This window comes from Primulina tabacum, chromosome 7 (assembly GCF_025594145.1).
Source record: "Primulina tabacum isolate GXHZ01 chromosome 7, ASM2559414v2, whole genome shotgun sequence".
NCBI classification, from domain to species: Eukaryota; Viridiplantae; Streptophyta; class Magnoliopsida; order Lamiales; family Gesneriaceae; genus Primulina; species Primulina tabacum.
The window spans coordinates 15,020,038-15,036,792 of NC_134556.1; the positions used below are offsets into that span (position 1 = coordinate 15,020,038).

The 16,755-nt window shown below is 37.5% G+C and overlaps 1 protein-coding gene across 2 annotated transcripts; it reads right to left on the minus strand.

Annotated features, from left to right (window-relative positions):
• Window positions 1-1,122: 1,122 nt before the first annotated feature.
• Window positions 1,123-16,188, minus strand: LOC142551156 (26S proteasome non-ATPase regulatory subunit 1 homolog A-like). Of its 2 annotated transcripts, XM_075660222.1 has the most exons (13): window positions 15,914-16,188; window positions 15,089-15,152; window positions 14,707-14,812; window positions 13,781-13,892; window positions 13,525-13,693; window positions 12,494-12,966; window positions 12,252-12,387; window positions 11,918-12,163; window positions 11,602-11,822; window positions 11,257-11,515; window positions 10,769-11,001; window positions 10,177-10,690; window positions 1,123-1,811 (listed from the first exon to the last, which is right to left on the minus strand). In XM_075660222.1, the coding sequence occupies exons 1-13, from the start codon at window positions 16,063-16,065 to the stop codon at window positions 1,488-1,490; spliced, it is 3,009 nt and encodes a 1,002-aa protein (XP_075516337.1). In that variant the 5' UTR covers window positions 16,066-16,188; the 3' UTR covers window positions 1,123-1,487. The 2 variants fall into 2 exon arrangements, with proteins under 2 accessions (XP_075516337.1, XP_075516338.1); XM_075660223.1 differs by lacking the exons at window positions 15,089-15,152; window positions 15,914-16,188 and adding an exon at window positions 13,957-14,024 and having other exon boundaries at window positions 13,781-13,867.
• Window positions 16,189-16,755: the final 567 nt, after the last annotated feature.

Here is a 16,755-nt window from a genome sequence, read left to right on the forward strand (position 1 = left end):
AATGTGTGTGTGCGTGTGATTTGTCAAGATATAGTAGGACTCTTCCTCCATATAGAATAGAGTATTAGTTAGATATGTTAGTTTAATTAAAACATTAATTAAATTTACTAATTAAGCTCTTACAATTAAATTACTAATTTATCCTTCCAACTTTGAAATTAAGAGTCCTACAAATTTTAAATTCTTTCTTTAATCAAATACCACCTAGTTTAATTAAGTCATAGAAATAATAAATAAATTATTTTATTTCAAGTGGACAAATTTAATTTCTTTATTTTTTCGAATTATGCTAATTAAAATTTTTAACGCCTTTAATACACTCGATAAGTTAAATTTAATTATAAAATACTCAAATTTAAATTTATTAAAATACGAAATTTATTGACATAAAATAAAATTTTAACTTTAAATTTTTAATATTTTAATCGTCTCCGATCTCATTTCCCTATTCGACATCGAATATTCGTTTGAAAACTAAATTAATGAAAACATCTTAATTATAATAAAATTTCATAATAAAATAAATATATCTACTTTTGAAATGATTTAACACATAGCATGCATTGCTTAAATTATTAACTAAATAAATAAATTAATTCAATCATGCATGGGATTTACGTGTCCTGAGTTTTGGACACTATATATCAAACTCGAGTCGAACATTTTCGAGTTGAACTCGGACCAAAATTATTTTTCGATAGTTCGCGAGCTTTAAATTTTTATCAATATAATATAATTATATATTAAATATATATGCATTTCAAGTTTTCAAACTTTCGAACATTCATTTTCGAATCTTAATCTTATTGTCTAGATATATAACTCATGAATATATTCGAATATTTCTAACCAAACTCAGAACTCATATCTAATCAAATTCGAGCCAAAAATTAAAATTTTTAAGCTTTGAATCAAGCTCTAACCCAAGCACAGTTAATTCGAACCAAATACGATCAATATGTTTTTACTAATATATGACCCAATCCGATTCTTTTACACCTCATGTCATTCAAAATTCAAATTTTTCTAAATTTTATTTCACTCTTATCCAATTCAAATACTTCCATGAAAGGGATAATATCCTCAAATTACTTTAAAACCGCAGTTCTTGTCGTTAAGTACAAGATAATTGAATTAAATTGACAATTAATTAAACTACAAAAAATAGTGAGACGATTCAAGAATTCAACACCTAGAAATGGACACACCTTTCAATCCACTGAAATGCAGATTCAAATACTGTTTCTTCTTCCGGACGGAGAATAAGAAAAATTACACGAAATAATTCTATTGGCAATGGCAATTCAAATTTTTCCAATCTCTTCTCCCCAATTGCATTCCTGTATGCACCAGCTTAAAAAACGTGCTCTATGATCAAGGTTGGGAAAAGATGGGTCTGTCGTCCTCCGGTCATTTGTAGCCGCCAGTGTGAAAGCTACTGAGCTTCTTCTGTGTAAACTTACAAAGAACAGAGCAGTGCGAAAAACTCACGACGTGTATTCAAATGGTTGTGGAGGGGCAGGCTCATCATCAACAGCCATTGCAAAGGTTGAACCCTGTTGTCCAGCAGATGATCCACCTGCATTTGATGTTGTCGATGATGGTGCATCGGTAAGTGATAACTGTTCGGGTTCGTGCGGACGCAAATCTTTCAACAGAACAAATCCTGAGGGAGCAGACTTCACAGGGACATATCTACTTTCTTCAAGGAATTTGATAAATTTTTCTTGCTCGGGAACGACTCTGGCAGGGTTGGTCAAGACTTCAAAATATGGCTCGGGTTCAGCCTTCTTTTCTGCTGTGCTATCAACCTGACAGATGACAGACATTCAGAATCTTCTATTTAGGCACAGTTTGAAGTTATACATAATTAATCCTTGATAATTTATCTTCATCCTATCTCATGTCTTGTCGTATTATTTATCCATCTACTAATCATTTATTTTACCTCAATCAAATCATTAAATTTTAATTACAATATTATATTTAATAAATAATATTATTAATATTTTATTAATCATTCGAAAGACAAAATTTAATCAATCAAATCAAAGAAACTATTATTTATTAATCAAATCAAATACTATATTATCTATTATTATTTATTTATATTAAATTATTTATCACAATTGTAATGCCCGAGCTTTTGATTCTGTTAATATGAGATTATTGATTATGAATTGATATAATTATAGACGGACTATTACGAGACCAGATTGGCCAAAACATATGAAGGGTGCAATTTTAAGACGGAACTTTGGGCAGAGGATGCGGCGCCCGAGCGGTAGTTTGTGACCGCCCGAGCGCCAATGCATCACAAGATTGGAGTTTGGGCAGAAAGTCTGGCGCCCGAGCGGCAATCTTTAACCGCCCGAGCGCCAGAGTTTAACAAAGATATGTATCGGGCAGAAGGCTCCGCGCCCGAGCGGTAACTTGCGACCGCCCGAGCGCCGACTGAAAAGCATAAAGAATGATGACACGTATCATTAACATGCAGCTGATATATATATACGTATCACGCCTTCAGAATTTGGCAAGAAAACCGAGAAAAGGGTCAGGGGAAAGTGATAGAAAATCCTTACGCCTTTTGTGAGAAATTCGTCCGTCCGATTTTAAATCCGACTTCAGTACCGTGTTCCTATCGACGTAGGCTACAACTGGACGTAAGTTTTACTACGTTTTGATATGTTTTGAAATTATGATGTTGTCAGAATTGAATGGAATTCATATATGATGTTCTTGACATGTTAGACATCATAGAATCGAAGTCGGATTAAGAAACGGACTGATTATGTAATTGTTATGAATTTTGGAGTCGATTTGACTGAGATTCGATATCAGATTTGTATTATCATTGAAATTATGAGTTATACCGGTATTGATTATGAGTTCTGGAATTATTTCTGAGATGTTGGGATTTACGGGGTTATCGAGACTGTATTGTTATGTCGTCGAAACCTCAGTAGATTGATATTGACCAGATTTACGATTGACTGAGATTGTATTGTTATACTATATGTCGATTGACATTGATCAGATAGTATGTTGATTTGAGTATTGATCAGAACAGGTTCTGAATTGAGTTACATATTGATATTGTGTCTGTTCGGTATTGTTATTACCAGATTGAGAATGGACAGAGTTGAATTCAGGACTTCGTCTTCGTCAGACCGAGAAGATAAAGGTATAAGTCAATGTGGTATTGGGACATCGACTCAAGTAGGATGTACTTGAGTTTCCCTAAATCACATACTTTACTTTATTGCATTGATATTTGCATTGATTTGATTGATATACTTGTTCTCTTGAATTATAGATAGCAGGTATTAGACGAGTAATCTTGTGACAGAAATGCCTGATAGTGGTGGGATCGCCACGGGCACATTGCACTATGTCACTAGATGGTGTAGAAATCTTGGGACAGATGTGCCTGATAGTGGCGGGATCGCCACGGGCACATTGCACGATGTCACAAGATAGGATAGTGGCGATAGAGCCACAGTCCATGATGGATAGGTCAGGACACCGGATGTTGGTTATATCGAGTAATAGGATTGGAATTCTTCTATTACGGAATTCGATATAGGAACACCATATTTGGTTATATCGAGTAATAGGAACAGAGTTCCTTCTATTACGGAATTCGATATAGGAATACCACATTTGGAAACTGGGATCCCTAGACTAGGATTGAGTCTAGTCTGAGTCGTGGAGTCACGAGCATTGTCGACAGTTTGATATTGATTATGTTTCAGCTTTTGATGATATATATTGCTGTTATCTATCCATGCTTCTATGTTTATCATATGATTGCATGTTTCGTTGATTTATACTGGGATTTATTCTCACCGGAATTATCCGACTGTTGTCTTATCTGTATGTGTGCATGGCAACAGGTGGCATAGGATCAGGGTCAAGAAGAGAAAAAGGCTGGATTAGATAGCGTGGAGGTCCGGGCTTCGAAGCAACTTAGGATTCAACACTGAGATATAGTTGAACCTAGTTGAATTCTTGTAGATAATACAGGATTTGTATATTTATGTTTCATATGTAAATTGAATTGAATTACATTACGCTTCCGCTTTGTATTTAAAAAAAAAAAAATTTAGACCCTGTTTATACTAATCGATTAATTAGTCCCAATGATGAGTAAGAACATGATTAGCGTCCGGGTCCCCACAACAGGTGGTATCAGAGCATTAGGTTCCAGAACAGTAGGTTCTAGAACTGTAGGTTCTTGAGACTGAGGTAGAATAGAGTGAGCGGGGTAGATTGAGTTATCTTTCCTGCATGTGATTGCTAGCATGTGATTTACTTATAATGTTGATTTACATTGTGTATGCTAGCATGATATTATATGTTACTGCCTGGATTTATATAGCATATGATTGAATATAATGTTGAAATTACATTATATATGCTAAGAATTCAGTATGTTTTTACTGGCTATTAAGCTACATGTTACCTGAATATCTGAGTTGATTTGGTAATATGTATTAGTTGAAACTGGATCAGAACCAATTCTTGATCAGAGGTAAGCTGATCAGGATTGGGATTGAGACGGATTAGTCTCCTGTTACCACTAACATCTGTGATTATCAAATATTCTTCTTAGAAGAGTGCGAGAACGAGGTAGTACTTCGACTGATCTGATGGATGTATCAGAAACTCTGATGGAAACACAGTTGATGAGATTTCAATCATTTCAACCGCCGATTCTGAGAGGTATTGAGGTGCCAGGCGATTGTGAGAATGGGCTGGAGGATATAGAAATGTTATTTGAATTTCTGGGGTTCACAGATGATTGTAGAGTTAAACTGGTTGGGAATCAACTACGGGAAGCCGCTAGGAGTTGATGGCTGGTAACTAGGGAAGCCCTAGCACAGCGTGGTTCCATGATTACGTGGAAAATTTTCAAGGTCGGATTTTATCAAAGATTTGTACCTCTATCATACAGAGAGGATAAAGGTGCAGAGTTTACAAATTTAAGACAGGGTCAGTTGAATGTCGATGAGTATTTGGCCCAGTTTTTTACCTTACTACATTTTGCTCCTCAAGTGGCTAGAAATGATACAGCTGTATCTAATCAGTTTATCCAGGGATTGAATCCGGAGATACGCACATTGGTGAATGTGAAACCACCGAGTAATTTTGCTGATACTCTGAATCGAGCCAGAAGAGCAGAAACCGTTCTGATAAGACAAAAAGAAGTTTCATATGTTCTTCCCACATCGATACCACAACTACTGCCGTCCAGACTCGAGATTGGCAACAGCAGTGGTGGAAAGCAAGAACAATTGAAAGCTCGAAAGAAACAGTTTAAGAAGTTAGGAAGTGGACCGATTGGTTCATCTAGCTCCAGTGGTTCTAGCCCGAGTTATACTGGAGTTTATTGCAGGACTTGCGGAGGGAGACATCCCATGGAGCAGTGCCAGGGAGTGACTGGTCGGTGCAATATCTGTAAACAGCAAGGACACTTTACTAGAGTCTGTCCACAGAAAGGTTCCCGAAGATTTCAGGGAACAGAATCATCTGGTGATAGTGATCGAGGAACAGACCCAGGACACATGTGATGATATAGTGGCAGGTAATAATCTGTTATTATTATATTGCATATGTATTGATATATACTAATGCATTCCCTACAATTATCTTTGACTGAGTTATATTGATATATGTTGTATCTGCTGGGTCTGTATTACTGTAGTATTGATCTTTGTACCTCTTGGGGAGAGGAACTGATATCAGTGAATTCTGTGACATATTGGGTACTGCAGTAAAAAGAGAATGAGATTGAATTAGATTGTATTGTACTTGTGTTATCTGATTTTGATTACATTATTGATATTGATATGCTAACAAGTACAGAACTATTATAGATTCTTGCCAGGAGATGGTAAGATTCGGACCTGAAATGGCCAATGAACGAATGATATACGGTAAGGATTCTCGATTTTGAATTCCTTGATATCCGTATTATGTATGATTCGATGATTTTCGAAAAGAATTGAGTAATTTCTTATGTATTCAGTTGATTACTGAAGTTGAGCCTATCTGGAAATGATTTGTTAGTAGCAGGAGAGTTGCTATAGTCTTTCCAGATGAAATTCCGGGTTTGTCTTATATCCGAGAGAGCGATTTCAGCCTTGATTTGATATCAGGTATGAATTTCATTTTAGGCTTCTGTACAGAATGATATTGATTCAATTGAAAGAATTGAAATGTCAGTTAGAAGATTTACTGCCTGAGAATTAGAGTTACATCTGATTATGTGTTTCTCTGAGGAATATTTCAGTTCTGTGTATGGGTTGATAAATCCTGTGTTCCGAAGTGTTCTGATGACCTTATGCTCGTTTTATCTATGATATTTTAATATATTCGCAGCGTATGATTGATTGAATCGAACAGTTGAAATTTGTATTGAATATTCTGGGAACTGAGATTGTTGTATACAGAATGGTTCGGCTATGAATTTAGATTGCAACAGATTGTATTCAGAGTCTGTGATATCTGAAGATAGTATACTGATTGGTTGTAGCACAGTTGAGACAGTGATCAGATTGTTCAGAACTTGATTACGATAGTCAGAACAGGGGGTCAGATTGTATTGAATGCCAGAGTAAAGTATATCATACCGTGATTTTGGTTGATTTTATACTTTTGGCAGAATGTATAGCATGATTTTTATCTATGGGTTATAGATTGACGGATAGTCGGAGCGAACTATCTAGATACTGGAGGCTATCTAGGAACTGTAGTGCTGGATTTTAGCACTAGTGACCTGATGTCTTGTCACTTTATGAATTATTGTATAATGATAGCTATCAAATGAGTATTGAGATAGCCACAGATAAGACGTTGTACAATGAGTACTGCGGATTTCCTCGAAATGGGAATGATATTACGGTGATATCTGAGATTGGATTTGATAGGATCAGAGATCTGATAAAGAAAATGAAACGGATTCAGAAGCAAATGAAGATAGCTCGGAAATGGATATGAAATAAGCCAACGTCGGATGAGGACTGTTGGTATGGAAGGCCGAAGATTGAATATATCCTTGAATAGGGTTAGCAGATGATGATATTAATTTGCTATCGAGTTGTTGATTAGTATATACGGATGTTGTATAGCCAATAGCTGTGATTGATTCTATCACAAGTTATTTTGAACAGAATCTTGATATTATACTTCTTAAATGACTCCTCTAGTCGGGGATCAGAATCAATAAAAGAAAGATAAGTCAGAATGAAGACTATTCTGTTGTTGAAGGTATAATAGAGTAATTAGAATATCGAAGAAGCTACCTGGGAGACTGAGTCTGATATGAGACAGAGATTCCCAGAGTTATTTCACTGATGTGAGTTTTCTGAGTAGCTTCTATTATACATTTCTTCTGATATGAATTGATTGCTTGTGATTTCGGGGACGAAATCAGACCTTAGAGGGGGAGAAATGTAATGCCCGAGCTTTTGATTCTGTTAATATGAGATTATTGATTATTAATTGATATAATTATAGACGGGCTAATACGAGACCAGATTGGCCAAAACATATGAAGGGTGCAATTTTTAGACAGAACTATTGGCGCCCGAGCGGTAGAAAATAACCGCCCGAGCGCCAATGTTCAACAGGAGCATGTTTTGGGCAGAGGATGCGGCGCCCGAGCGGTAGTTTGTGACCGCCCGAGCGCCAATGCATCGCAAGATTGGAGTTTGGGCAGAAAGTCTGGCGCCCGAGCGGCAATCTTTAATCGCCCGAGCGCCAGTGTTTAACAAAGATATGTATCGGGCAGAAGGCTCCGCGCCCGAGCGGTAACTTGCGACCGCCCGAGCGCCGACTGAAAATCATAAAGAATGATGACACGTATCATTAACATGCAGCTGATATATATATACGTATCACGCCTTCAAAATTTGGCAAGAAAACCGAGAAAAGGGTCAGGGGAAAGTGATAGAAAATCCTTACGCCTTTTGTGAGAAATTCGTCCGTCCGATTTTAAATCCAACTTCAGTACTGTGTTCCTATCGACGTAGGCTACAACTGGACGTAAGTTTTACTACGTTTTGATATGTTTTGAAATTATGATGTTGTCAGAATTGAATAGAATTCATATATGATGTTCTTGACATGTTAGACATCATAGAATCGAAGTCGGATTAAGAAACGGACTGATTATGTAATTGTTATGAATTTTGGAGTCGATTTGACTGAGATTCGATATCAGATTTGTATTATCATTGAAATTATGAGTTATACCGGTATTGATTATGAGTTCTGGAATTATTTCTGAGATGTTGGGATTTACGGGGTTATCGAGACTGTATTGTTATGTCGTCGAAACCTCAGTAGATTGATATTGACCAGATTTACGATTGACTGAGATTGTATTGTTATACTATATGTCGATTGACATTGATCAGATAGTATGTTGATTTGAGTATTGATCAGAACAGGTTCTGAATTGAGTTACATATTGATATTGTGTCTGTTCGGTATTGTTATTACCAGATTGAGAATGGACAGAGTTGAATTCAGGACTTCGTCTTCGTCACACCGAGAAGATAAAGGTATAAGTCAATGTGGTATTGGGACATCGACTCAAGTAGGATGTACTTGAGTTTCCCTAAATCACATACTTTACTTTATTGCATTGATATTTGCATTGATTTGATTGATATACTTGTTCTCTTGAATTATAGATAGCAGGTATTAGACGAGTAATCTTGTGACAGAAATGCCTGATAGTGGTGGGATCGCCACGGGCACATTGCACTATGTCACTAGATGGTGTAGAAATCTTGGGACAGATGTGCCTGATAGTGGCGGGATCGCCACGGGCACATTGCACGATGTCACAAGATAGGATAGTGGCGATAGAGCCACAGTCCATGATGGATAGGTCAGGACACCGGATGTTGGTTATATCGAGTAATAGGATTGGAATTATTCTATTACGGAATTCGATATAGGAACACCATATTTGGTTATATCGAGTAATAGGAACAGAGTTCCTTCTATTACGGAATTCGATATAGGAATACCACATTTGGAAACTGGGATCCCTAGACTAGGATTGAGTCTAGTCTGAGTCGTGGAGTCACGAGCATTGTCGACAGTTTGATATTGATTATGTTTCAGCTTTTGATGATATATATTGCTGTTATCTATCCATGCTTCTATGTTTATCATATGATTGCATGTTTCGTTGATTTATACTGGGATTTATTCTCACCGGAATTATCCGACTGTTGTCTTATCTGTATGTGTGCATGGCAACAGGTGGCATAGGATCAGGGTCAAGAAGAGAAAAAGGCTGGATTAGATAGCGTGGAGGTCCGGGCTTCGAAGCAACTTAGGATTCAACACAAAGATATAGTTGAACCTAATTGAATTCTTGTAGATAATACAGGATTTGTATATTTATGTTTCATATGTGAATTGAATTGAATTACATTACGCTTCCGCTTTGTATTTTAAAAAAAAAAATTTAGACCCTGTTTATAATAATCGATTAATTAGTCCCAATGATGAGTAAGAACATGATTAGCGTCCGGGTCCCCACAACAATATTATCATCCCATCTTTTAACTTCAAACAGTACCTCAGGGTTTTAATTATTTTTATAGAATGCTTAGCATGAATGCAAATGAATCAACTAGGCTCACCACAGCTTTCTGAGCCATCTCAAATTATATTTTATTCATATTTAAAAATTAGAGTTCAGTTGCTTAAAAAAAACGAGTTCAGCTCAGGCATTTTCTAGACTATTTTAATCAAATTTGTAATCAAATTATTTTACAAGATAAGCTAACTGGAACATAAGCTAGGCGTCATACTTCAAACTTCGCTCTACAAGAGCACGATCAACAAGTTTACGTTCAAGCTCTAATTCGAGTTGAACTTCTTCTAGCCTAGTTAATATTGATATTTTGTGTTCACGTACGAAAACATCGAGTAACATTAGGCTAAGTTCAACCTTTTGCAACCCTAATCTCTAGGGTATCCGGAGAAGTGTCTTGTGGGGGGGGGGGGGGGGGGGGGGGGGGGGGGGGGGGGTGTTGATGCCATAATAGTAACCAAAGAAATGAAAAGCAAAAAAAAACCCAGGAAAAGCACCATGTCCAACTAAAATGGAAAAAGGTCCAGAACTTGAAAAACAGCAAGCAATCTAACCTGCATAGCATCCCCATCCTTGTTGACAGCTTTCCCCTTTCCAGATCCAATGACGGCACTTGGCCCTGCACCATATGTCTTATCTGAATATGCCTTCTCTGCCTCCTTCTTACTAGCCCTGGCCTTTGCTCTAGCTGAAGTCGATAAAACCGCGGTGGGTAGCTTAACAGAGGTTGTTGTCGTCGATATCGTAGTAGGCTTAGGGTACTCGAAAAATGATGGCTTAGCATGAGACAAGAATTCAAACTTCGGCGCTTTAAGATCGTGGTTCAGACCAATGAAGGCAGTTGGTGAAAATGCCAGGCTAATGAAATAAATAAGTGGGTACCAATACCAAAACTGGCTAAACACAGCAAGACCAACAACAGCAGTAATTTTATCATGTTTTGACTTTGAAAGTAACTTTATTGTCACATTCCTTCCACCAGCATCCAGGATCCCAGACGCCAGAATTGCACCCATCTTGCTCATTGTGTCTTCATGCTTATCAATGATAATTTTTTCCAATTGGCGCCTAATAGTTAAGACATGGTTACCAGAAAAAAAAGGTGATCGATCAACTGAATCTTACCTATGTGTACACACACAATACCTGAATGTACCAACACGAGAATCACTGGCTTCACTTGTCTGAACCATAACCATTGCCATTGCAATTAGAGCACCTTGACGCACAAAATCAACAACATCTGACATTAAAGGTTCCAGCAATGATATGGCCTCGCTAAGACCAGTGCCAGCACATGAAATTCCAACAGCCAATGCGGCGCCATATCGAACATGAGGGTTGTAGGACTCGGACAACAAGGAAACTATACGAGGAGTCTGCAATGTTAAAAAAATAGATAACTGCATTGGAAAAGACCCAGCCAACATCCCTACTTAAAAACTCCCCTTTGTGAAAAATATTATACATATACAACATTAGCTATAAGCAGGCCACGAATCAGAGGAAAATACAAAGTAGTATTTGGGTTCTAAACATCTTGCAAACGGCTAGATAAACAATTGAAGATGGAATTCAAAAAACAGAGAAATCTATATAGAAAAAGAACTTCGAAGAAATAAAAAGGTATGGACCTGCTCAGGATCAGAATATAAAACAAATCCAAGTGCAAGAACAGCAGTTCGCCGGACGTCATCGCTCACATCAGAGACAGCAAAGTGCAACAATTGACGTATTGCCTTATTGTTTGCTGTTCCCCTGTATGCCAAAGCCAAAGCATACATGCCTCCATAGCGCAATATAGGGTCTTGATCGCGAGTCATTTGCTCAATGAGTGTATCGGCTTCTTCTTCTCTCCCATAGACTGTAAGTGCTATCCCCAATGCCAAACCCCTGACAAGCCATACACAACAAGATAGTGACAAGAAAGATTAATAGAGAACATAACTGTTTCAGGACAATGCATAATTCAACATTACCTGATTATCTTCTCGTGCTGGGTCTCATGTGCATATGCAAGCAATTCCTTGGCTTTCTCACTGGCAGTTCCAACCATCAGTAAACCCAGGCTAATGCCAGCAGCTTCACCGGCAACAGCACTGTCTGTATATAGCACATTTTTTATGTTTTCAAAGATGTCATCATCAGCAGTTCCTAAAGCAGCCAAACCAAGACCTAGGCAGGCACCATGTTGAATAACCTGCACCGATAAATATCTCCCAGAGTTCAGCTAAAAGTCGATGGAGAAATGTAGTGACAAAAGAATAATATCATTAGGTAAAACAATGGTTAAACCTCAACATTAGTACTCCCCAAGCTTTCACGAAGAAACTGTTTTATTCCTTCTCCATGATTTGCATGAATTAAACCAAGAGCATATAAAGCTCCACCTTCAGAATATGGACTGCCGCCGCCAGTTCCACCCTGTGGCAAGTATGGAGCCATAAGTGATCTTCCTTGTTGCAGATGGCCTCTGTGGATAACACCAAGACCTGCTGTGGCACTAAATTTAGCCCAATTTGTAGCCCTGCTCAACCAGTCCTATCAATTGGCAGGACACGTCAATCGGTGATAACATCAAAATACATTTAAACAATAAATGAAAACCAGGGAATATTCAATAGATTACCAGATTCTCGCGAAGAAACGTATCCACAGTTGTTCCAGCATGCATAATAGCATTAGCATATATAGTTGCACTATGGCAAACACTGTTTCTAACCTCGACAGATTGCTTTATGGTCTTAAGAATGAGAAGATCCGATCTGTATATAGATAAGCAATCAAATGTTCCGTCACAATTTGAACCACATAATGTAAGCATGTAACAAAGAATTTGGCTGTGTCTCAATCTAATAGCAAGAAACTTACTTGTTATGACTATACAAGAACTGCAGAGTCAGCTGTATTGAAGTCTCTCCAGACAAAATTCCTCTTATTTTTGCCAGCCTCTCTGCATAAACTCCATCGCGCTGATCTAGATTTAAGGAATTACTACTTTCATCATTACCATCTGTCATTTGAACATCCTGTAATTGTACAACACTTCCACTTTGAGCAGAAACGGGTTGACTAGACCCTGACTGTGCGGTCGCTGAAAGCTGGGGCTTAGAACTTGGAAGCCCATCTCGGACACTCAGAAGGAAAGCCTGGTGCTCATTCTCCACAAGATCAAATGCTATTTGAAATGCCAAAAGTGCATCATCCTCGACTTCTGATCGTAATAGTTTCTCTAATATACTTGCCACAACCTCACGTTCATCCAAAAACATTAGGCGCTGACAAATGCTCAAATAATCAGGAGAAGGCAATTGCTGATATACTTTGACAAGCAGACGAAGTACCTGAACCCGAATTACATGGATCAGAGCATTAGTTTTATTTGCTTTTTGAGCCAGTAAGATGGCCTCAAGTATGATGGATAGAAGCATAGAAACTTAATAGGTTCAAAAAGACCAAGTTTCTTCTCCAGCAGATACTTTCATGTTCATATGATAGAGAAATCATTGCATTTAATATAAAAAAATAGGAAGAAAGCAAGATTAAAGCTCATAACATTCAATTTGAATTACATCTTAAATAAATTGCAAAACTATAAACACGGATGCATTTCATTACTCTTTACATGTCAAAATGAGTGAAGTGTGAAATTCATCACTTCATATAGACCATGAGCCCCCTGGTGCAGCTTTAGATTAACAACGCATTAGACACATCATGTTAGTATAGAACCTTATTATACATTTCTATGTTAGTGTCAAAAGCAATTGACGAACATCTTCATCGTACTGAAAATTTTGCCTTTTACCAAAGTGCAAACCAATATGAGACCATGAGAGCTTAACAATTGTTAGAAAAAAGGATACAGAAACATAACAAGGGCATGTACAAAATGATTTCACCTCACGGCGATATTCTCTTCGATTCACAAACGAATGCGAGACATCGATGCAATAATTGATAGTAGCATGAATATTGTCACTCTTTATAACTGCTTCCTCGAGTTTATCCAATCGTCTGCATTCAATGGCCATTCCTATAGCTTGTTGGTTTTTCCCATCGACTATACATCTGGAAAAAAGGGTAATCAAGACATGAGCTAGTAAGAAGACGCCACATGAACTGCATATAGCAACACAGGATACAACTTAAACATACTTATCAAGCATTCTCTCAACAATCGCCTCCAGTCTAGAGTCAACCTTCATGGATTCATCCTTTGTCTCAGCTGCCTTAGTCTTGAGACTAGCATATTCATCGATTGCTTTGGCTAAGTGATACAATAGCACGATAAAAACTATAAGCAGCTTTAAATTACAGGAAGCAGCACACACCTTCAGTGATACTTCTTCAGTTCTTAACAAGCATCGCCCATCAACAGGCCACACTTATTTCAATGAAGCTACATACACTTCCATCAGAATCCATCTTGGGTAGCTATTATGATTAGTCTCAGAAACTTGGACAGGGTTATAAAATTTGTCCTAGACGCCGACTGACCTCACTGAAAAAGTTCTAGTCGGCCATCCTAGGCGACCCTAGGAGCCAACTAATGGGCCTATGCATCCTAGGCGCTACAGACGATTAGGGCTTTTAAGTTTTTTTTGGGCTTTTTCCAAAAGTTTTTGGGCTATTAATTTTAAAGTCCAATTAAAAAAAAATAAATGGTAATTTTTTTTAAGGCTTTAAATCAAAGTCCAATAAGAAATGCGATTTGTTGACTTGTCCTAACACATCAAACTTCATCTTCATATACGATATAGAGTGAAATCTGAAGAATAGCAAGATCACAATGATGATATGGAGTTTCTGTTCGAATTTCGAAGATGAACAAGTTGAAAATTATGGAGAAAATTAATTGGAGTAAATTTGTGATATTCTATTAGTTGTATAACTTTGAATAAATTTTAAATTTGATATTGTGTTGGAGTTAAGGTATGATTTATCATGTTGATACCGCCGTGGAAACCGCCTAGCGACGCCTAGGCCCTAGACGTTGGTCTGGCGCCCGACTAGCGCCTAGCAAATTTTAGATCCTTGGTCTCGGACAATATGTGAAGATAAGGGCAGGAAAAAAATCTCACCAAGAATAGTATGAACATAGTCCGAATCTTCTGACACATCAAACAGAGGGCCAGCTCCCAGGGCATAGGATAACGAGTCATTGAGCTCACCAAGATAATAGAAAACCTGAAGAAAAAAAAGCAAAACCGGTGAAGAATAAACAAAGGTACAAAAATAATAAAAACACAACGGAATCAAGAATTTCTGTTCATCTTTTAATAAAGTGTAATCAAGAGGAAGTTCACAAAACAAGAACAAATCAAAACATCACCAATTTAACATTTTTTCACACGACTTTCCTTTAGTTCTATAGGAATTACTAAATTTATCAGAGTACTAATACAGCATAAAACTCCCAAAACATATGGATGAAAATAAACTTTGCGAGAAACATGGTTTTACCTTTGAAACAAGCAAAGCAGCAAGTTGCCTTTGATCAAACTCTTCATCTTCATATAAGCTTTCTCTGCAACCAAATATTAAACATCTATTACCAGGAGAAAGTAAGATAAAAAAAAATACCAAAATCGCACAGGAACTATGCTTAAATTATAAGTAAAACTAAAACATAAATTAAAAGCAAAATTTTTTCATAAAATTAGACAAGGATACAGAAATTTATTGTTACTGAACACAAACATAACAATCAGAAGAATATTGGCGTTAAAATAGAGAATACAAGAATTGACTGGTACCCGCATTTGGAAAGAAGACAAACCAAAAAGAAGGGCGAAGCTGAGCAAAGCTTAAACCAAGATATTAACTTAGCGGAGGTGAGAAATAATCGGTCAAAAGATATTGATTGCAAAAAATTAACAAAAAATGAGACCACCCAACATTCTCATACTGAAACATTACACTCCCCACTGCCACAGCATAAAACAAAAAAAAAAACCTTGCCACCTAAAGCTTCGAATGATGCGAAAAGTAAGAAAACTGCAGCAACAAGCCAACAACAATACATTTCTAACAAAAACTAATTCATAATCTTTCCTGCCTACAAAATAGCCTGCCATCAATACAAGGCAACAAAAATTAAAACTCAGGCGCCCCAAACTCCACCTCACACAAAGAACAAAACATTCCCCCCAAACAGTACAAAGCTACTCAAACTCCATATCACCAAAAAAAAACCAATCGCATAAAAAAAAAAAAGCCTAACCAAACATCGAGCTTGGAAACCACAATTCACGTATTTGACTGAAAAGGAAAAAAGGGATAGATTACATAATCGGAACGGAAGTCGAGATCTCCGGCCAGAAGTAGTCCACGAAGGAGTTGAGGTTGGAGAGCGCGTGCAGCTTAAGCGCCGGGTGGCTCTCGTTCAGCATCGCCAAAAGCCCTCCGGCAGAACCCACAATCGTCGCCTCGGCCGCCATCGAACAGATCGTAATCGAGAATTCGGCGTAGAGATCTGAGGGAGGGTTTTAAAAAGATAGAAATGAGAGTGGGGTTTCTTGTAGCAAGGGCAAAGTGAAGTGCCTAGGTTAAGGTGTTTGGTTGGTTGAACCCGGGGACGTAAATGAACTAAATCGTTTTCTGAGCTATTCGAAGCTCGGCTCGATAAAAAGCTCGTTTGAATTTGTTTGTTAATCATATCAAACCAAGCACAAGCTCAATTTTGAGCTCGAAAATTTAATCAAATCAACCTCAAGTCTAAAGATATTCGGCTCGTGAGCTCGCAAACATGTTCGATAATAGGCTCGCGAGCTCGAGCTCGAGCTCGGCTCGTTTAGGTGGCTCGTACTCAAGCTCGAGCTCGGCTCGTTTAGGTGGCTCGCAAACAAGATTTTGGAATGTTCAATAATATACCGATTTATGTTTTTTTTAGCTCTTATTTGTGTCGTTTTGGTTATTTATGAATGAATTTACATTTTTATGTCTGATTTAAAATTAGTTTATAGATATATTTAATTTTTAACAAGCTCGATTCAAACTCCAACTCGAGCTCAATTCTATGCTTATCGATCTCGAAAACGAGACGAGCTCAAGCCAGGCTTGTTAAGCATGTTAAACGAGCTATTAATGAATCAAGCTCGAGCCTGGCTTGATAAACATGCTAAACGAGC

What these genes read in the sequence shown, in the direction of transcription:
- LOC142551156 (XM_075660222.1), bottom strand. Translation starts at nt 16,065, where the DNA reads ATGGCGGCCGAGGCGACGATTGTGGGTTCTGCCGGAGGGCTTTTGGCG. An exon ending in GAAGAGAATATCGCCGTGAG is followed by an intron (nt 12,967 to 13,524) that starts GTGAAATCATTT and finishes ATTCGGGTTCAG; the next exon opens with GTACTTCGTCTGCTTGTCAA. An exon ending in TCTCGTGTTGGTACATTCAG is followed by an intron (nt 10,691 to 10,768) that starts GTATTGTGTGTG and finishes CTTAACTATTAG; the next exon opens with GCGCCAATTGGAAAAAATTA.